The 22594-nt window shown below is 48.7% G+C and overlaps 1 protein-coding gene across 13 annotated transcripts in view; it reads right to left on the bottom strand.

Annotated features, from left to right (window-relative positions):
• Window positions 1-1632: 1632 nt before the first annotated feature.
• MVB12B (multivesicular body subunit 12B) overlaps window positions 1633-22594 on the bottom strand; it is a 66001-nt gene continuing 45039 nt past the window's right edge. For 7 of the 13 annotated variants that reach the window (XM_080630786.1, XM_080630792.1, XM_080630784.1 and 4 more), the window contains 3 exons: window positions 15089-15144; window positions 14057-14116; window positions 5127-5267 (listed from right to left, as the gene is read on the bottom strand). In XM_080630786.1, the coding sequence (XP_080486912.1) occupies window positions 5172-5267; window positions 14057-14116; window positions 15089-15144 (212 nt within the window). In that variant the 3' untranslated portion in view covers window positions 5127-5171. Of the gene's footprint in view, window positions 2106-5126; window positions 5268-5327; window positions 10063-11529; window positions 12921-14056; window positions 14117-15088; window positions 15145-22594 lie in introns of those variants that run through there. The other 6 variants (XR_013958146.1, XR_013958147.1, XM_080630789.1 and 3 more) reach the window with 6 other exon arrangements.

Below are 22594 nucleotides of genomic sequence, written 5' to 3'. Positions count from 1 at the left end.
AGAGAAGAGCACAGCCTCTTCTTGTCCTTGCTGCAGCCAGGACCAGGCAATGCCAGGGAGCATGAACCCTGAGCCAGGCAGGGCTGTGGCACTCAGCAGGGGCTCTGCAGCCTCAGAGGGCACTGGGCTCTGGGGCAAAGTCCTCTCCACCTCTTCTCTCCCTCCTCCATTTCCCCAATGCTGGATGAACCAGTTTGTTGATTTTTTCAGTGAGAACCAACAGTGAAATTTACTTAAAATTCAACTCCTTTTTTTAAAATATCCTCTAAACTACAAATTTATAGGAAAAAAAAGGTACCAGTTCCTCGAGGACAGAGGTGACCCATGGGGCTTCACAGCAGCGTTTTCTTCACGAGTCAGTTTACGATCACTCTGTGACTGATCAATGTAATTGACGCTTCACACTGCACTGGCCAAAACCAATTGTGTGTGAAACTGCCCAGCATTGATTATCCCTCCCCGGGATAGTACCTTCCCTGCTCCGAAGCACCAGGAATTCCGGACTGTGGATGAGAACTTGTGTTATTTGATTCCAGGTTTCTTCACTCACCCGTGTTCGTTTTGGAGGAACCCCTCAGGATTTGCTTTGGTCCTGTTGAACAATGGGTGTTAAATTGAGGCCTTAAAACACATAGCTGTAGCTAACCTGTCAGCTGAGCATACAGTGTTTAAAGGCCCATTCCCATAAAAGAGGATTACCTGGAGTTTGGTTTGGACGTCTTTTACCAGCATCCCATATTGGCGAGGGGCAGAGAGCTCCTTTGAATGTACAGGCATAGAAAGCTACGATACAGGATGGTCTCCATCGTACGAGTTGGTGGGAAGGCTGTAAAATAGTATCTGGCAGAGCAGCTGGATGAATACTGAGTTTAATTTCAGATCCAACACTCACAAGTCCAACTACAAAGTGGTCCCGCTTGGGTTTTGGTTGAATCGAGTGGAATTCTAGAGGTCAAATTTCGTCCTCAGTAGAAGTTTGTCATGAGAGTTGCAGCATTTCTGGGGGGAAAAAACCCAGCCTAGAACCCCGTTTCCTCCAGGGAATTGCACTGGGTTTGATCGGGCTTTTTCTCCTTGACACGTCACCCATTGTATTAACTTCTGCTTTCCTTTAAAAAGAGGCATCTACCGTTTTGCTTCCCTGAAGAAGCTCATAATGTTATAATTCAAGTGTCAGGACAGATTAGGTTAAATGTACTGTGTGATTCCCAAAGGAAAACAAACTTCCAAACATACTCTATTTGCCTTGTTACATGTCACGGATTGCATTAGAGCTGAACATGTAATTCTGTCGCCTAATGTGTTAAAGTTGGCATGAATTTTATTCTCTGTGCAAGGTGAGAAATTACTTAGCTAACAAAACATTTCGTTTCCCCCTCTTTGCGTTCCTGCTTTATGAGATTCTGAATGTGACATTTTCACAAAAAATCCCTGCACTTATTTGTGAAAAATGTATATTAAAACCAAAACACATCAAATGGAAAGAAATCACAGATGGTTTTATTCACAAGCAGTAGAATTAATGGCCTTCCCTACTCTTTATAAATATTGGAAGCAGATGAGTTCATTACTATTTCACTCTAATAAAGAAAACCTGCTTTATTTTGACAAGACATCTACTTATCTCGTGTTTCTACCGAATAATAAATCTATTTGCTTTGAAAAAGAAAAGAAAGGTGATCGATAAACAAAAACCGGCCTGGAAAGTTTGTCAGTGAAGAAAAACCAACCCCCAAACATCTTCATTGGGGGAAAGCGCAGAAATGGAATTTGATGGATTTTGAAATGTCACTAATTTCCAGAACAGAAAGTTTTGAGATGTTTACTCTGTGGTTGTCTTCAATTTTTACATCTTTCAACAAAGCAAGCAGAAAAGTGAAAACATCTGAACCGGCTTTTGAAAAGAAAAGAGTCAGCACAAGCGGGATAAAGCTGTGGGCTCCTTTATCTTCAAGAAATCCGCACACATGGAGCGGAGTTTAGGACTCCCTTCTTTTTAACTCTGCATTCAAACACTTCCCAGTTCGCAATCCCGGCTACGCCATTTGCCAGACCTTCAAAGTACCATTGGCAGCCTTTCCTCCGCTGGGATAAAACATCTTACCCTAGGGAAGCAAAAGCTGAGTCATTTTTAACCCCAAACAACATTCACTGATGTGGTCATCTTGTTAGTCATGGAAATCCTGTGTTACTTCTATTTATGCTTCTTTCAACACTTATTAACCAAGAAGCGGGGAGGCTTCATTTTAAACTGCAGAAGATGTTTATCCTCTCCAGGCCATGACAATCAGTTACATGGCTTATCCATCATTCCAGAGCAAGGAAAGGAGTTTGAGAAACTCCCCAGGCAAGTTAATTTTTAAAGCTGTAGGAGGGAGAGGGGAAAAGAAAACAAACACCACCACCAAGCCACAGGCACACAAAGCCCAACACAACCCTTCAACACCGCAGGGACCGCGGCTGGCTCCTGCCAGCCCTTGCGCCTGCTGCTTCCCCCTTTGACAACAGGAGGATTTCCCTGGGGCAGGAATGCCCAACCAGACACCTCGCTGGGGACAAACGGCTGCTTGGCACCAAAAAACCTTTTGCAGACGAATTTAGTTTGTCCAACAAGGAACAAATGCAGGAGGAGGAAGTGAAACACCCAGAGACATCCAGGTGAGGGCCGAGGGATGGTTCACTGGATGGATCTATGTTATCATAACAAAGGAAACGCTGTTCAGGCACTGGTTTGGCCTCTGATAGCACCGAGGAATGCGGCAGGTGAGGCTCTTGGTTTTCTTTCTGCCTGTTTTCATCATCTTCACCAATCTGTGCTTTTGAACAGTAGTTCCATGCTCCAGCTTCGGTCTGTGAGAAACACACCTCCAGCGAAAGCATCACACAATATCTGGAGGGGCAGATAGGGGTAGGCAGGGAAGAGGGGGGAGGATGCCTTTGCTTCTGCAGGCTTTGAGCATTGCTGTTGCTCCTCATGATGGAGACCCCTTTCCAGCTCATCACCACTAAAAGCAGCTCTTTAGATTATGGCTGTTTCGGGAGAAAAACTGCAGAAACAGCACAGAGATTTGGTGAAGAATTAATATATTTTAAACATTCAACAATTACCCCAGAAGTCTGAGCAGCTGACTTAGGAAATGTGAAAAGCAAAGCAAGGGCTGGGGATGAGGCCCTTCCCTGGCAGGCATGCCTGGAAGCTAGGCTGTATTCCCAGGCAGCAGATGCACAGCCTCATGCCATTTCCCATGCCACAGATCCGAGCCCATGTCCAGTGGCAGCAGCTAAATAGGCAGAAGTGGCTTTGATGTCCACAGGCATTACTCGCTCGGCGATGGCTCCGAGGCAGCTCACATGCCTGCGAGCTGGTGTGCAGGACAGGCCCACTCTGGTTTATGTCCCCCCTGCGCCGTTTCCTCCCTGGCCGGGATATTCAATCAGGTGCCGGTGACGGCTCCCACAGCAGCTCCAAGATGCAGTTCCTTAGTTTTTGGTGGAACAAGTGGTACTCACTTTGAAAAGGAGGTTATAAAAACATGTGCCTGAAGAGAATGTCGGGCACTTGGGTATTAATCTCCTTTAATTCAAAGACCACTCAAAATAAGTGAGACAGAAATATTGGCTGGGGTGAGAGAAGATGCCAGAGGTCGCATTGTGCACCACCAGCTTGGGTCAAGTTCAGAAGAATAAGTTAGCACAAAGAAAAACAATGTTCAGTTTTAATGCTGTGCTATTGGCCTCTCTCTAGCTCAGAAGTCTGTTTCCCCTACCAGGGCTTACTGCCACTGGCCATGTGGGTACCTGTCTGCAATGACACCAGCTGGACAGCCATTGCAGCAGGACCCCATGGGAAGGGCTCTGCCACCAGCACAGTCCCTGCACCAGGTTTTGCCCTGTCCTGCCCATAAAGAGGCATCTCCCCACTGGCCAAAGGAACTTCACCCTCTGGCACTGCATGAACAGCAGGCACCAGCTCCCATCGCTCGAGCTGAAGCCTGTCCCAGCAGCATCCCTGTGGTGCCCTTAGAGCACTCAGTGCTCGGCCGAGTGCCAGCAAAGCAGGGCCACGCAGGACACATCAGTCATAAAAGCACACCTCCCCTGCAACTCACACTTCCACCCTTAACTGCCTCTCTTAAAACACGGCTGTATTTCAGAGTTGATTATAAACCCCCTGTTTATTTCTGCAGAATCCCACTTTATAATATTTGTAAAACATAAGACCATGGAGTCCTGAGCTAGGCAGAGCCACTCTCAGCCTGCAGCAACGCTCCCTCCCCATCCATGCACAGCCTCTGTCCCATCAGCTCCAAGCCACAGTGCTGCTGGGGTGGGGAAAGCCCTGCCTGCTATGGGGAGATGTTGTGAAACTCGGTGCAAGGTGCATGCTGCTGTCACCCACTGCATGCTGCTGTGATCTACTGCATGTGGCTGTAGTGGTCTATTGCTACCCCCAGCAAGAGCCACCCCGAGCTGCAGTGGCACAAGCATCCCTGGCATGGGGCAGCATGCTGGTACAGAAGGGCCGGGGAAGGAGCAGCCATGCACCAGTGCACACACGTTAAAAACAATTAACGCAGAAAGCTGATGCTGACAAGTCAAACCTGCAACAGCATTCCCAAGCTTTGAGGCCAACTCCATGACTTTAACTTGACTTCCTCCTAATTACATGCAATGCAAATCTTGCAGCTGATATAATTATGAGTGACTAAAGTTGCTACACTTCATAGAGGATAAACAAGGTGTTTCACTGATGCTGCTGTCATTTACTATAGTGACATACTTACTGAGAGATGTATTTGGGACATGGCCTGCGCAGATGCCACGTGTGGACCCTGGCTCCAGAAAACGCTGAAGTTGAGCTATTTTGAGTTCTGTGTTTTGACTTTGCAGCACACCTTCTGAGAGAGACATTTTGGACAGACTTTCCAAGGCCTTCTACATCTCATTTCCAAGGACAAAACCCACACATTACCTACAGGGGAATGATGCTGTCACCTCTGAAGCTGACCCCTCAGATCCATGGACAGACTGTAGCTGCTTCCGTCAGCCAAGAGACCAGCCAGGGCCACAAGCGATCACTGCTGTTCACCAGGAAGCTGAAGCTTCACAGCCCCTCGTCCAACTCTTGTGATGCTTCTGCTCTCATTTCTTTATTCCTCCAGTGCCTGGAATCAGGGCCTATCTTTTGCAGCATCCTTGGCCTTCCTGGGCAGCTTGAGAGCAGAGGAAAAGGCATCTCTGGTCTCGGTCCTCACATCCCACCAAAACTGTGCAAGAAGGGTTTTAAACTTCTTAAACTCCAAATTTAAGACACAAAGCACAGAGGATAAACTGATTAAAACGAGTTTTATTTAACAAATTATATTAAGAATACAGACTAAGTTATCACACAATGAAACTTCCCTTTGTAAAATACAGGAGGGTCATCTAAAATAAATATAAAACGTAGTAACATTCATAAGATTAATGCACAGTAAATTCACTTCCAATAACCCAACAAAATGCATAGCATCTTAGAAAAACACTTTGCAACTGCATAAAAGGTTTCTCTGTTCCATTTGCAGGATGACATTTAAACCTGTTGCTGTTAGGAAACGATTTCACAATAAACAATCAGAATATCCAAACTGTTTGGTTTCCCTGTATGGAACGAATTGAGCAGCACCTTACTGAGCTTTTCCATGCGCAGGGGAGCACCCTCCCTGCTGCTGTCGGAGTGGGACGGCTCGGGATAATCAACACCGAGGCCGCTCTGCTGCCGGCAATTCCCGCCTGTGTCAAGGCTCGAAGGCTGAGGTAATTATGTGAATACAGCAAGACGCCATCGGGAAGAGCGGGATGGGCTTTCCAGGGAGCTGCTCTGCCAGCACCCATGGGATGCACCCATGGCCACCCCGGCCATTCTCCTAGGGATGCTTTGGGAGAGCGGCTGGGGACAGAGCCCATGTCGCCTGAGGGTAACGGGGAGGCAAAGTCCAACATGGGACAGACCCCAAAGGCGCCACATCCCGTTGTCCTTCCCCCAGGTTGATCTTTAGGGCTGCACTGAAGGTGCCCAGACCTGTGGACACATGTCCCTGCCACCAGTGTCCACGTGGCACATGTCAGGCTCTTCTCCGGGCTCTGTGGGATGTGGGTTCACTCGGAAAGCTCAGGGAACTGGGGGGACAGGGACGGGTGTGAAACCAAACAAGCCCAATGCTACAGACCAACAACAACCTCTCACTACACAGGAGGCTCACGGGGGATCCTCCCCTACAAACACACCGCGGGCAAACTCGGTGACAGTCACAGGAAAAAAGCTTGACAAAGTTTATTCCTATGGAACTACAGCTATTGAGATGCTCCCCCAGGGAAGGCACCTGCTACGACTGCTCACACTTGAATTTTATCACAAAGTTCACACTCTACATTATTTTCTGGACTTATTTCTTGCCTTTCCATTGTTAACACATCAGACAGCACAGCCTGGCCTGGATGGCCCACGAGTCATCTCAATACGTGACCTGCTCTTTGCCGTGAGAAATCCAGGAGGCAGCGTGTCACTACTAATTCACATCAGAAGGGGTATTTTACAGCAAGCAAACCCCTCACTGCTGCTTTTCTGTCTCTGTTGCAGATACACGATAATTTGGCAAACTAATTTCTCCATCAGCCACAAGATTAAGCTACCTAGAGAGTAGTTCTGTTCTAGAAATAGAGGCAAGGTAGCCAAGCACATCTGGTAAAGCTCTGCAAATCCACTTCTGCTGCTTTCCACTGACTCATGCATTCCCTTATGCTCCAGAAGGTTTCTCCACAGCCAGACACCAACATCAGGCTCTTTGAGTAGTTACTGCCTGGGCTGATGCTACCACAGCACCTTTTGGACAGGGAGGGAGAAAGATGCAGAGAGATGCTGGTACTGGCTATGGCACATGCCAACAGGGAGGACTTGTTGTGAGGATACAAGGACCAGCCTTGCAGTGAGTTGCTGTGAGTACAAAACTTAATGGAACAGCAAATAAAACCTGCCTGTGGAAACACTGACCTGATGCCCAAGATCTCGGAAATTCAGAGGTGCAATAAAAAAGCTTCCTGTAATGACTGGACTGAGCAGATGACACACACAGCAGCCATCCTGCACTGCATGTCTCGCTGGGCTTCCAAACACTGGCTCTAAAGCCCTCTCCTTTTGGAAATGCCCAGCCTTCAGTAGCCAGTCTGAGAGCTCGGCTGGCTCTCAGAAGCTGTAGCTCTTTGCTCTAAATACCTCTACTGCATTTGTACCACAAAAACTGCTTTTGTACTATTCCTGCTTGCAGTACAGGGTATTTTTGCAGTGCCACAGTGCAGAAACACACTGTGAAGATCAAACTAATCTCTCAAGTATCTTTGCAGATGCACCTCTGAAGCAGCTCAGCTATCCCAGTGTAAGAAAGGGAAGAGTGAGAACCAACTATTCAAATGTATCCTGAAGATTTCTTAGGTGCTTGTCCCAGCTGCACATCCCGTCAGTGTTTTGAGCCATCCAGTGTTTCTTGTAGGTACTGAAGAGAAAGCTGAGCTCACCATCTCTAGGAAGGCTGAGCAAACATAATTTGCTATAAACATTAAAGCACCGATTTTAGCTACTGATGCTTTGTAAGCTGAATCTCACAGTAAGGGACTTGAGGCTATGGACCCATTATTCTGAGATGTCCCCACTGATTGCAGGGCTCAGCAGCTATTCAAACCTGCTCCTCCTGGAGTGCTCCAGCTGCTCCATGGTCAGCCCTGCCCTTGGTGTGGGAAGATGTGGCTTGAGGAAAAGCTCCTGGCAGCCCTCTTCCCATTTCCCAATGGCAGGAACTGCCCCTGGAGCTCTGCAGACTCTGCACTGGCTGCCCTGCACCTACTTGCAGTCCTTGCTCCTGCACCACCAGGAACAGGGAATGTCTCTGCAGCTCCTTCAGCCCAAAGCCACAAGGAATGCATTGCTGCAGAGGGCTTCTACCTATCTGCAATGGCCACTAAGCCACAGGAGAAGCTCTAAATGGGTGCCACAGAAAACTACAGAACAAATTACAAGCAGAAAAATAGGAAGACAAAAGATGGATGAGATGGGCATAGTACTACAGCATGGAGTGGATTTGAACTTCAAGTGAACCTGAGCCGAATGACCAGGCTGCCATGGTATGTTCATTTGTCGGTGTCGGCATCATCAATCTAGCCTTTGTGAAGCTTGGCAGTGAGGTCTGGCTTTTCTTTCCTGCAGGATAAATAAGGACTGAAAGTGGTGCTGCAACCTGCAAGTAAAAGAGCACTTCCAGGGGGTCACCAAAGCTCCGGAGCTGGTGCAAATGGGATAGCTTTGAGTCTTTTGCTCAAATACAAGAAGACACCTGCAATCACATGAGCCTCTGCTTCCCAATGGCAAAGCCTTGCCTTACAGAGGCAGTTTCAGAAAAGAATTTACCTGATCGGAAGAAGTTGAAGCAAAGACTTGAAATGAGTCTGTGAGAACGGTAAGGATTTTGTGCTCATTATTCCAGCAATACAGCATGGTGCCTTAAACCCAGAAATGAATCTTTGGACAAGAAATATTTTACATATGTACAAATAAAACATACAAGCTGACAGTACAAAACCTAGTCACCATCAGAGTTAGTCACCATTCTGGCCAGCTAGAAAAAGCAAGATCAATCAAAAGCAGTGCAAAGCAGGTCAGGGCATACGTACGACCCAGACTGAGAGCAACAACACTGTTATTTGTTACTATGGCAATTGCATTTCAACAGGGTTAGGTAATCAGTATTTTACAATATAAAAAACAAGTATGTTTGAACACTTACTTAAAAAATGCCATTTTGCTGCCATGATGTAGCTTTGTTCTACAGCAGAGACTTGAGAAAGCAGCACGGAGTCAGATGGGCACTTCTAAATAACTTATTACAGTAACAGACTTCTCCAAGACATGCATTTGACTCAGGAGCGAGCTAAGGTCAGCGATCACAAGGAGGCTGAGGTCAGGGTTTAATGCATCCCACTCTCATCCTGCACTACGTCAGAGTTCAGTGCTTCCCCATGAGCACACGAGGGAACAGGCACATCTCTTTTGTTTTAGCAGCTAGTGGGGCAAGTATTAGAAAGCCGTCCCAAGTGACATGCAGGTGACAGCATCCAAGTTGTCAGCAGAGCTCCAGCTCTGCAGGAAGCATGGCCAGGGGTCAGCTGGGCACTGCCAGCATCCAGCCCAGAAAGAAAGACAGGATGTTTGTCACTCTTGGTTTGGACAGACATATGGACACCCTGCGCAAAGCAGAGGTGCTTCCCCTCAGGAACAGCAGTGCAGCTTGTGCTCTCTGCACTCCTTCACCTTGCCAGGGGACAGAGCCCAAGGCAAGTCTGAGCAAGCAACCCCAGCTCTGCCAGCTATAACAGAGCCAAGTGATCACGTCCTGGGGTTGATCCTGGCCATGGTGGAGCTGCTGTGTGCCCAGACCTTGCCTGAGGCAGACAGGGCATCTGCTGTGGCTCACTGCTTCCTGCTGCAAGGTGTCGAGAGCCCATCAGCTTCACGTCAGCTTGGGCAGGATGCTCGTGGGCTCATGGATTAACCAGCTATATCGTTTGTTCTTCCTTACTTTTAGGGCTCGCTGCTGAGCGTTTCTTGATGGTCCACGAGCTCACACCTCACTGTTCGCAGCAGTTTGTTACAGCTGTGGTTTTTAACACTGTCCTGCAGCAACGGGTATGAAGAGGGGATGACTGAGGGGCTGCCTCAGGCTCCCATCACGTACTCACGTGGAGAGGAGCCCGCAGCAGCGAAGGAGGGTGAGGGCAGCTGCCAAAGGGTTGCGCAGTCCCAAGGCGTGGAGCAGTGTGTGCAGGAGGAGGTGGTGCAGCACAGGGAGGGCGGCGATGGCTGGGTGAGTGGAGGTTTGGGATGGCCCCAGTGCCGCATCCTGCTCAGTAGTATGCACGCACATCCCGCTCCAGCGCCGGCCGCCCTGCTCAGGACTGCGGGACCGGTGGGCACCTCGTGGGGCTGGGTGGCAGCCGGGCTGCCGCGCTCTGCTCCGTCCGGAAGCTGTAGTCATACTGTGGGCAAAGCAAGAGGGGGAACTGTGGAGCGCTGCTCGAAGGCAGCCTGGGCCAGCGTGTGCGGCCACGCTCCCCAGCCCATGCCAGGACAACACAACAAGCAGAAGAACGAGGTAAGAACTGGGCCTGGCAGCACCCAGAGCTGTGATCTCCCCAGGCAGGGCCATGCTGGGTGAGCATGCCAGCATTACCTGACTCCACGGTGGTAACTGGCTCCATTCCCTCCCCTAAACCCCAGCATTAACACAACACCCTAAACACCAGCATTAATACAAACATGACCACATGCATCCTGCACATAAAGCAGCTAGTCAGAAAGGCTCCCCTTTGTCATTCTTGCTCACACAAGCTGGTACCACAATTAACACTGCAGGTTTGGCGAGGTGGGTGAAAATTCCCATATATATATATCCCTGCTCTTCACAGCTGTCCCTGCAGCGGATGGACGCAGCCGTGCAGGCCTGGCTGCTGCAGCACACGCCGTAGCAGTGCCATCTCGTGGCACGTGTTGGGCTGTACCCCGACAGCCCCTGGTCACCCTGGACGCTGCCGTGGTCCCTCACCACTCCATAGCATCCCCAGGAGAGGATGACGCTGCAGTGGCTGTCCCATGTTGGCTGCTCGGAGTGATGCCTTGGGGCGGCTTGGGCACACAGGCCTGTACACGCACTGCTCTAGCTATGAACAGTCCTTCCCTGTGTCTCCCTGTCCTGTCTGTGGCTCCTGGGATGTCACCAAGATGTTCCCTTGGACCAGGCCCATTTGTCACAGCTCCTCACCAGCCAGCCTAGGGCACGGGACATGCTGACAGTGGTACAGCCCCAAAAACTCTGACTTTGCCAGTGTCTGATCCCGGCCCTGTGCATGGGGTGAAGCCACAGTGATGGCTGGGCTGGCTGTGTCAGGGCTGTGGTGCTAAGAGCCCCAGGCACTGTGCGAGGGCTTCATGCTGAGCTGGACCAGCACCTCCACTGGCTCCCAGCAGACGTGGCACTGGCCTTCCCAGCTCCAATGCTGAATCCATCCTGGGTTTCCGAGCCCGCTGTGGAGCGAGCGAGGCCATCAGCGCTCCCTCCTCCATCACCACCGGGATGCCGGGAACGGGGAGCCCAAAGTCACCACAGCGCCCGTTCCGGGGGGCACCAGCGGGGCCTGCAGGGAGGCACGGGGCCGGCAGAGGGCGCGCGGGGACCGCGGCGGGACCCGGAGGCACCGGGACCCGAAGCGACGGCACCGGAGGGACCGGGACCCGGAGCGGCGGCCGGTGGAGCGCATCCCGGTGCATCCTTGGCCCCGAGTCATCCTCCTCCCGGCCGCCATTCAACTGGCTAACGCGTCTTCATTAAGTGCACCTCAACGTCAGGATGTCGCAGCGAGCAGCACCAGCCCCGAGCTAAATAAGCAATAAGCCTCATTTTTCAACACACAAACACATAAAGATGTCAGCTCAAACTGTTTACTAATTAACACTTAAAAAGACACAAATTAGATATGCGTGGCTAAGAGCAATTATAATCAAGACGAATTTCTCTAGTCATTTGGGAACTGAAAAAAATGCCTAATTGCTGGAACCAATGTTTTAAAAACTGAAATCATGCCAGTTAGCAAATATGTTCATTTAAAGAACATTTCATGTGACTACACTCTGGAGAACTGACTACAAACATGAGAACAAGGAAAAATATTTCTGTATAAAATTAAAATTTTAAGCTCTCTTAGATTTACAACTTCTTCATTAAATATATTTGCAAAGAGCAGCCCATGAAAACTTGTAGCGATTAAGTGGTTAAATGAACTGCCTCCCTTGTCAGTTTAAAAGGAATGATTCATATTAGATGCTCACTCTACTCACTAGCCCCTCTCCACACTTTCGCTCAATGCCAGGCTAAGACGAAGATGGGGCACACACCATGAGCACAGGAGGCCCACAGCAGCCCGATGGCTGCCAACGGTACCCACAGCCACATGGCACAGCAGCATCTGCTGCCAACAGAGCCATGAACAGTCCCAGTGCCTTCACTGCTGCCTGCACTGCTCTGCACCATACAGAGGCTGCCTCACCTGCCGGGTGACATTCCCCATGCCAGGACAAGCAGAGGAGGCAGCAGCAGCACTGCCAGAGCTCTGCTCCTCTCATCCTGCATCCACCAGAAAAGCCATAAGCAAACGATGCCTGCAGCTTAAACCTGACATCACCCACTGGGCTTCACCACCTTGCACACCATCACTTCACATGCTCCTCAGGGCACAGCAGTGCAATCCCTGCACACAAGATCCTGACTTCAGGAACAGCCTGCATGTACAGTACAGGATTTGAGCCCGTTTCCATCAGTTTTCCTGAAAGGCTGGAGTCCTTCCATTCAGCTCGCCTCGCAGCTTGGAGGATGGGTGCATACATCTGCAAATGTGGCGACAGAGAACAATAACTCTTGGAATTCTTTGGGAATACTTTTTTTTGCAAGGCATCTAGCTCCAGGGAAAATGTTCTTGCTGCTTTGGAAATCCAGAAGATTTGCTGTAATGGTGCTATTGCTTGCAAGGGAAATAAAGCCATGCGGAAATTCACAATATTTATATGCGCAGCTATCTATGTGCAGACAAGATGCTTCATCAAGGAATACGGGCTGCATAATTATACTTTTCATTACTCTGAAACACATGCAGCCTTGACGGAACAGGAGGGTGTGGGGAGAGCAGGCAGGTATCGACCTCTCCTCCCAAGGCCATCCAAATGACTCTGGTGCCAGTGTCCTTGCAGGTCTGCATGGGGCAGGGGACAGGGCTGCACAGCCCACCCCACTAGGCAGCATACCAAGCTACGGAGACCCCTCTTACACCAGGCAACACACGGAGGGCTGCGGAAGGAAATCAAGTTCCACTTTGCTTCCCCTTGGGCCAAAGGGACCCACTGCCCCACAGCCAGCTTTTGCCAAGTGTTGGGAAGGCATCCAGCATGCACAGGGGCTACCAGCCTTGAGCACCTCTAGCTCCGAGCATGCAGGGCCCTTGTCACAGATGCAGGCAGTCCCAAACAGAAGCATGGCACATGTGCAACATGGCAGCACCACAGTGCCTGAGGCACTGGGTGCTTTGGGCAGATAGGCCTTGTTGGGCAGTGCCTTCAGAGCACTGTCACTGCTCCCTTGGCCCGCCAGGTGCCTGGGAAGCCCCTGGCAACCAACCACCTTCTGGTACTCAGACAAAACTTCCAGGCAGAAAAGGATGGATTTAGGAAACTGGACTCACAACTGTAATCACAAAGTAGAGAAGTCATGAGGAGTCTGGAAGTTTTGCTTTGCCATCTTCTTACTTTGCTTAACCCAGCTGGTCAGCACAAGAGATGATGTTTGTGACTGATGATGCCTGAAGAAGCACGGGCTGCTGTGACAAGTTTCCTCCTGGTCCAAAACTTCAGCTGAGAAGCAGCCCTTGCACAACAGGCGGCTCCTCAGCACAGTGCATTCCAAGTCATACATGTGCCAAAATGCTCCCTTGGGAATACGAGACCACCTTTGATTTGATGGCTGTCTCCTCCCCAAGCTCCTGGAATACTTGGGCTCACTGAAAGCCCAGCCTGGTTTTCCTGGTAACAAGTTACCAGCAGCATCAAACTGCAAAGTGATGACTCAGTTTACCTGACATTGCTTAGTCAAGTTCATTTGCTTCCCTGAGATGCAAGAAGCAACCTAACACAAGCAGCTTGTAGCACACTTTGTTAATAAATGAGAAAGAAAGGTTAAGTAAGACAGACATCTGGAGTTAAACAGAGGGCAGCAGACTTTGCCATTAGATTCAACACCTGAAGTGTCTTCACCAGGATCATGGAGGACATCCCTAATTCTGAACTTACTGTTTGACTCTGCATTGACTTTATCCACCAGCAGTGACTTAGGAAAGACAAGAGGGAATTTTTCCATAAGGGAAGGGATCTTACAACAAAGTGAGCACAGCTCTCATGATGCTTTTGCTTAGTGCCTGACTCACTACCTACCTCCTTTTCGATTTCTGCAAGGGTTTTGATTGTGATGCCCAAGAGATCAACTGGCTGCATCTGGCAGAGAAAAAGAAACAAATGTTAAATTTTGGGGTTTTTTTGGTTCTAAGTCAGCAAATACTCTATCACCCAGGGATTCAGAGGCACCATCTGTAAACACATGCATAATCCTGTTTCTCAGTCCCCTACAAGAGTGGGTTAGGGATAGCAGCTCTAACGCCTTTCTCCCTAAGCAGGGACAGCTGACACTCATATTGGTGTCACTTTGCACAGGCAGATCTTTACCCATCTCCCTCCTGCAGAATGCCTGTTACCAGCACTCTGTAACACCCTATGGACTTCACATGGCCTCAGCACGCAGGTGTGAGCAGTGCCGACTGTGGGAAGCCCCGACCAAACTGACCATATGGTGGCAATGGTGTCTAAAGGATCTGAGGGGAGGATTAGCACGACCTAATCTCTCTGCATTTGTCCTCGCAGCAGGGACTCCAGCTTTGTGGGAATAACGGCTCATAAACAACCCTTTCAGAAAGCAATGGTTGTGAAAACCATGTCCGGCTGCACATGCAGGTTGTGTCAGCAGGAAGAAGAAAGCACAAAGTGGGAGTACAGATGTGAAAACTCAGATACAGTTGATGGCTCAGTGTTTGCCCTAGCAGCTTCTTGTAAATTGATTTTTAAAGAGATACTGTTTTAGAATTGGGTAGGTTAGGGAACTTGCAATGGGATGCTGAGCCTTTGGAACTAGATCTTTAAGGTCCCTTCCAACCCAAACCATTCTGTAATTGTATGATTCTATGAAACCTTTAACTCCTGGGATAATTCACTCTTAGGAGTGATCTGGCAAAAGCCATTCCCACCCCATGGGAAAGTATTGTTAAGTGTAACACTGGGTCATTTCAAGCATTTATGTATTGGGCCCCACAAAGGCAAAGCTCACAGAAGCAGGTAATTTGTGTTGATGTTTTGTGATTGCTCTCCATGAAAAGATGCATTTTAGACACTGAAAGAACAACAAAGGCAACTCACCCCTTCAGGAGCACAGGCAAACTTGTCCGAAATCATGAAAGGCACTCCATCCATTGCTGAAAGGGACAAAACGAGCAGACGGTCACATTTCCAGCTGACTTCAGACATGCAACTTCACACATTTCCAGTGACAGATCAAGTATTCATGGCATTGACACATGACTGATAGCTCGTAGAAGCTATTGCCAGCCTTTTGCTCGCTCTAACCTGCCAGTGGTTTCTCTCTGTTTGAGACACAGCTGCGTTAGTCCCTACCAAATCAGGAACCCAGTGAATCCTCCCTGCTCTATCCATACACAATTTCATGGTCTCAATTTTGAGTCTTTCAATTTGGTTCAGCTGCCAAAGCAGACAGTATTTGAAACTGAAAACAAACACAAACATTTTAAGAGGACTCACAGTTATTTACTACTACCACACAGAACCATCTGAATGAACTCAGTGATGTCTGAGCAAGAAGACAAGGAACATGCCCAGTTCAGGTGCCTTGTACCCCTCCAAGCAGTAAGTACTACAAACACCTAGGGCCAACCGGCACAAACTCAACAGGGAGCAGCAGAGCTCAAACACTTGCAAATCACAGCAGGAGAATGGAAACCAGTGGAGTGTGAGGACAGACACAGGGACATGACAGCTCATGGCACAGCCTCGTGTCACTGGGCCAAGCTCTCTCTGCAGCACAACCTTAGCGGCACTATCCTCTTAGATGGAGCAATGGCTCAGTGTCTGTCTTGCTACCACCACCTCAGAAACTTCACAGAAAGCCTCCCACAAGATGTGTCAGTACAAAGGAGACACTTACTTTCCAAACATGTAACTCAGCAATTTCCACACCAGACGGAAAAGGGCACATCTCTAAGGCAGAGTGCAGCCCCAAATACACCCACTTTATTTCAGGCACACATTTAACATTTTAAGCCCTTAAATTTCAGCTCTGAAAAAAATAAAAACTTCAAACTAGAGCAAATTTAAGCCTTGAAATGCCCTCACGTAATCCTCAAATAGGGTTTTCTTTCACAAAGCATCTGCACCCACAAACTCAGCGTTCCTCTGCCTGCTGTTTGCAACTTCCATTAGCACCAGTGAGTTACCGTGTCAGTGATTTAACAAGGGTTATTTAAGAATACATAGCATTTTACATTTGCTTTTTATATTTTTGACTTTAAAAAAGCCCCCAATTCTCCACTGGAGTAATTTCATTATCAAAGGTGCTATGTGGCAGCCACAGCGCTGCGTGAACCAAAAGGAAACAGATGAAAAGCAGCATCACCAGATCCAGGAAGTTTTGAACCTGGAAGCCCATCTGCATTTGTTATCCCGACAGAAACCTGCTTTGATCAGTCACACGCTGGCTTTGGTAAAGTAATTTAAAGACTAAGCCATGATGAGCATTGCCCGTCCACCCGTCCTTCGGTCCTCGCGCACTCCAGCGCTCCCAGAGCTCAGAACTGCACAGCAAAGCAGCAGATGAAAGCAGGGTGTGCCAAAGGCTCAGCAGCGCAATTAGCACTCTCCTAAACAAACGAGCTTCAACAGAGCTGTAATTAAGCAGGCCTGTAATTAAGTATATGCCCTTTATCATAACGATCATGCTTTAAAATGGCATGATGCATGGAAGTGTGTTATTAATGCTGCGCTCCCAAAGCGCAGGAACGTGCACAGGAGCTGCGTGTCAGGCCCGTCACCAGCCTGCTGGTAAAATACATTAAAGGCAGAAATCAGAAAACAACACGCTCATTCAACAGCTCTTTTCACAGCCAGGCACTGGGAGTCACGAGGATTTAAATACCCACCAATTCAGGAAACTGTACAGAAATAAAGCACCAGGCTGCACAGTGGCTGCCTCCCAGCACTGGCAGCCTTTGCCCCTTCACCCTGCGTCTTGGGTGGGCTCCAGCTTTCCACACTGAAACATGGCCCTGGGCAAAGCAAATGCATCCAAGGAAGGACACCCCTGTGTCCTCCACCTCACCTTGGTGTTGCACACTGTCCCGGAGTACAGGTCACAGAACGAGAGACTGAAAGCTACTGCTGCTTATTCATGAGGACATCAAGGGTGAGGCACCCAACTTCCTTTTAGGAATATAAATCTGAGTCCAAGAGGAATAACAAATGCAGTGACAATTTGCTCCAGCACAACAATGAACCATCTCAACGTTAGCTTTTACAGCCCGTGGATAAGACTGTGTTGTGCTATGCTTCATGAGGGTACCACACGCCACGCTGCCCTGAACAAAATGCCAGCTGCAGCAATGCGTTTTTGCAGTGATTTCACAGGGGCACCCCTGCACGCTACACCGTAATGGGGCTGAGTGCTCTCCCAAGGCCACATTGCAGCACTGGTCCTTCCCTGCACTCTGGCTCCACTACAGTTGGTTCAGCAGCACATCTCCCTGCACAGAACCCACCTTTCCATGCTTCCCAAGTGGAGCATGGCCACGCCACACAAGCCATGACAGGGCTGCACATATGCAAGCTCAAACTCACCGCTTGTGCAGGTTGAGCCCTTAAAAGCACTCCTCCACCGCACACCAGCCCACTGAGACTCACAGAAAAGGGATGGAAGTAACCACAGGGAGTCAGCCTCCAGGGCCAGGCATCTCCAGCAACAAGCAGGAAAGAGCTCCCATCGCTGTGCAGCAGTCTGCTGGGGTGTCCAGCACCAGGGGCTGAGTGCCATCGCTCCTGATGTGCACCATGAGACAGTGCACAACTGCCGTGTACAGCAGCCAGTTAATTTCATAACAAAATTAAATGGAAACCAGAACCGTAGGAGGCTTTTAATTCCATGTTCCTTGTTCTGATGTTGTGCTGTAAATAAACAGCAGCAGCAGCCTCTGATTCCTCCCTTTTTCCTCCCCCCGCCGTTGCTTTTGAAGCATTCCTGGCAGTCTCTGATGAGCAGAGTGCTGTGCTGAGATTCTGCCCGGTGTTACTATTTCCATGGGCAGCATCAAGACTTACCAGCCAGTCTCTGGCCTGGAGCTGCAGTTCTGGTGTTAGTCTGGCCAAGAGCTATTCAACTGTAAGATGTCAATTTGTGTTACCTTCGAGACCAACAGACAGCAACACAAACAGATAAAAGAATTTGGTGCTGGTTAATGACTAAGTACAGCTCCTTCCAAAGGCAACGTGTACCGATTCAGAACAAAAAAGGTGAAAAATTTATGGCCCCCTTTGTTTCACAAGGCCCTACTTTTGCAACACGACCACTGGTAACATTACTCACATCACCACACAAGTAAATACACATCAACCCATGTAGGTTTAACGTCTTCAAAAGGTGGTGACTTCAAAACACTTTTAAAGTCCTGTGAAACATCTGCACCTTGCACGTTTCACATAAAGCCTCCCTGCACAAGTAGGCAAAGCTGATCTTGCCTTGTACCACTGTGAGCACACCAGCAGGACCAGCAGGAAGACAAGCTCACTCCTAAACCAAGCCTTGAAGGATGGAGTCCCATGAAGACCTGACAGTAGCCAGGAGGAGGCTGGACCCCTCCAAGTGAAGGGTACATGAAAGGAAAATAGAGCCACCTCCTTCATTAGTGCAGGACCACTGAAAAGCACAATCAACTTTTAACTGGTGCCTACTTCTTCATTATAATTTACTAAGACTTACTCTCAGCCTTTAAAGGGCAGGCCACAAAACTGTGCTCTAAAAATACAGCTTGTTAGCTGGCTCAGAAATTCTCTTTTTAATCTGAAAAAGTACTGTCACCCTCCTTTAAGCACACGATAGATGCTGCCTTCTGTGCTGTAGACTCCAACTAAATCTCAGTTGTCAAATTAGTAATTCATCTTTCTTGAATAACTATATTTTTAGCAAAGCTACCAGATTTAAATAATCAGACCTGCCAATGCTACCCTAATTTAAACACGCTGACGAACTTTCACAGGCAGCATCAGCTAACATAATGAGTTTCTGGATGACAAAGAAGTTCAGACCATAGTTCTCTACACTACCCAGCGTAATAAGCACTTGTTCTTTTCTACAATGCGGACATAAAAGAGGAATCTAAATAATAATTGCTGTAATTATCTTGAAAAATATGTGGTGATTAATGGTGATTATGAAAATCTGTATAATTGTTCATTGAAATCTCCAGTGATCAGATGCTTTCTTGAAGCAGCCGTTAATGAAGAATGCAGGAACACAAAAAGCATCAAAACTCAAGCCAAGCTCCTGCCCGTTTGAAGCGGGTGAGGATGCGACAGCGCACACGCTGGCTCGGCTTCCACCCCTCCCATGAACTCTCTGCAAGAGGTTCCAAGATGTCCATGATGTGACGCACATGTCATTGCGGTTCAAAGCACGAAGTTCAACCTGTTATTTATGCAAATAATTAATTACTCTTGTATCCAACTAGCAGTTTGTCATGACACATTAATGACTTGATAGACTTCTATGAACTAGCGAACACAGGACAGCAGAGCGCTTTTATCGTCATTTAATTTAAAAACGATCCTGTGTGAAATTATCTAGTCGTGAGTGATGGAAGCATAAAGAACAGACTCAGCAAAGCTTCTTTTGGATCATTGCTTTATTAATGGTAACGTCAGGGAAATGAAAAATGCTAACATTGTCATATTTAGCTCCTGGGTATAGATGAATAGCTGCCTCAGTGCTTGGCGGGTTCAGTTTGCATACCGCAGCGAGCGCTAATTCTTCACACCACTATTGTGGGGATACACAGCCATGGAAGAGTTTATATACCTGAACTCCCCAGGAAATAACAGCTACTTCTGCATCTAAATTCTCACCATAAGCTTTTATAACTTTGGATTCCTTTACTGCTATTTTTGCATGGCCTTTTACACTTGAATTTTCAACCGCTGATATTAAAAATATTTAAATTAATAAATCCCCCCCAAAACACTTTCCTTCCTGACTTCGAAAGCTGAGCACCGCTAATCCAAACCAACAAAAAAACCCAACAGTGAACGTACTATTGCCACCTTGAAAATTTAAATGATCTTAGGTTTTAGAAAGAGCTTTCTGCAATACTGCACAAGTCCTCAGATTTTCCCCAGACCTGAAACACAAGTACAGTGTTTATGTTTTACTGAGATGAATATCTCATAAACCAGCTCACAGCAATACCATAAACCCAGCACAGCTCACCTGCTTTGAGAAAACTTAATTTTTAGCTCAGTAACACCAGAAGCACTTGGAAGCGGGTATGAACCTGGCAGAGGCTGGGCAGCGGTGCTTGGAGCGGGCCCAGGGAAGCTGTGGTCAGACTGCAGACCGATGTGAGCCCCTGTCCTGTGTGGACATCGAGGGCATCCACCAGCATATAGCACAGCCTTGGGGCCTCTCTGAACAACATTTCCACGTATGCAAAAAAGCACAGCCCATGTGTGCTCCCATCCCCAAGATGAGGAGGGCTCTTGCCATCAGCAGCAAGTGCCCTGTGCAGGGTGAGGCTGTGACTTGGATACAGCTGGTGGAGACAGCTCTTCCCTGGGGAAGACCTGCTCTGCAGTCACAACTGTTAACCAGGCGGGATGGCACTAGGCTGATGCTTTCCAAGGAACAGAACAGGGACTTCTCAAGCCCTTGCAGGGCATGAAGGCTGCCAGGTCCAATGCCTGCCTGCCCAGTGAGGCTGCTCCTGCCAGTGGCATGGCTCTTCCTGCCCAACCAGCACACCAGGCCTCGCACAGCTACCTGGCCAGGGCAGGTTGGTCAGGCAGGGACCAGGAGATCCATCATCCCCCTTCGCACCCTGCCGGGCCCCTGCCTGTCTGCCACAGCCACCCTAACACCTTACAGCATGCACAAGGCTCTGACTCCCGTTCACACCTCTCTGCTTCCCAGCAAGTGCCCTGGCAGCATCTCTGCACACTGGAGCCTTTGCACCCAGGCATGGAGGATGGCACAGGACACCTGCATGAACCCAGGCGTGTTGTGTGATCTCAGTACACGGGCGAAAAGTCATTCAGAAGTATGGAAAAAAATGTTTTACAACAGTCTGCAACACATCAAGAGAAGGATGCAAGCTTTTCAAAATAAACCACACTCTTCATAATGTACAGCTAAGCTTCCTACTTCACTGTTTCTGTACATAGTAATTTAAATAGCAGTCTGAATAGTAAACATGTGTGTGTGCTCTCTGTGCTACTGTGCACCGAGTCCCAGATGGAACACCACCACTCTGCATTTCCAAATCACTAATGATAGCAAAACCTCAGGGGGAAAACAAAAGCAAACCCTCCCGTGAGCTCCTGCCAAGCTGGCTGCAATGGGAAACACTGCAACCGCCCCAGGCTGCAGACACCGCACCCAAAATGCACACACTTCATTTAATAAAGTACCCAAATATTAGACAGTGACCCCATTTCCTCTGGCTCCTCTCCAGTCCCTTTTCAGCCTACCCAGAGCAGCCCTGCAGTAGGTGGGCCCTTGGATGAGGGGCAGGGGAAGGTATAGAATAAGGGTAAGCATGTCTCCAGGACATGCTGCAGTTTGCACTGCTGCTTGGGCTCACCATCTGTGCTGCTCCTGCAGAGGCCACCGATGCCGGCTGTGCCGAGGGGATCAGCAGGTTGCCAGCCCTGTGCGGCACCTCATTAGTCAAACACGCTGATGAGGAGAGACCAGAGCTGCCAGGATGGTTCAATGCTCCTCTGAAACAACCTGCACTGTGGGCTGTGCCTGCACACCCAGCCCAGAGGTGCCTCCAGGTGCAGGGCTCAGCTTCCCCTCTCCAGCTCCACCACACCAAGGCACGAACCCAAGCTCAGGAGAGCACCCAAAAGCACCGCAATGGCTCTGGGGGTAGCTGCTTGTCCTCCAGCTCCCAGTGGGAGCTCGCACCAGGGAGTCATTGTGAGAAGCAAGGAAGCAGTACCATAGCCCAGATGGGAACACGATGGCCCATGCCTGGTGTCCAGGCAGTACAACAGCAGCAGCACCAAACCACATGATGCTCAGCGAGGTGAGCGGGAGAGCAGGGGCCTCCCGGGCTGTGGAAGGAAACCTCCGTGATGGGAAAGGTTTACAGCTTTCCTGTTCGTCCTGAAAGCTCTTTGATTAAGAAAACAGACCTGGACTACATTTTCATTTTTGCTAATTTGATTGTCAGCCTTGATTCTGTCCGTTTCCTGCATAGCTCACGACACAGCACAATTAGTTCTTTACTGCTAGATCAAGCCACGAAAACACTTGAGAGAATACTCCTGGTTTTGATTATTTTCTTCTTTAAATAAAGTGAAGGTTAAGTACTGCATGGTGACGGCTAAGTAGTACCTCAGCACTGCGGCTGTATCAGCACCAGCGAACATGGAGAGACTTCAAACAAAGCTCTTCAAATTGCAAGTGTTTAGGAGCTCTTGATTTTATTATTTTTTAATAAAATGCCCCCTTTGAAGTCTCCGCACCACACTAAACTTCAAAGATCACACCTAAGCATGTGCTACTTCCAAGCAACAACCCTTAATTAATTAGACCAGAGCAGATACAGAACAGGGCCCTCGCGCGGGGCTGTGCAGAGCTGGGAC

The sequence above is a fragment of the Psittacula echo genome, assembly GCF_963264785.1.
Source record: "Psittacula echo genome assembly, chromosome: 16".
In the NCBI taxonomy this organism is placed as follows: Eukaryota; Metazoa; Chordata; class Aves; order Psittaciformes; family Psittacidae; genus Psittacula; species Psittacula echo.
The sequence above is the reverse complement of the archived record's forward strand: the minus strand, read 5'-3'. Positions and strand labels throughout refer to the sequence as shown.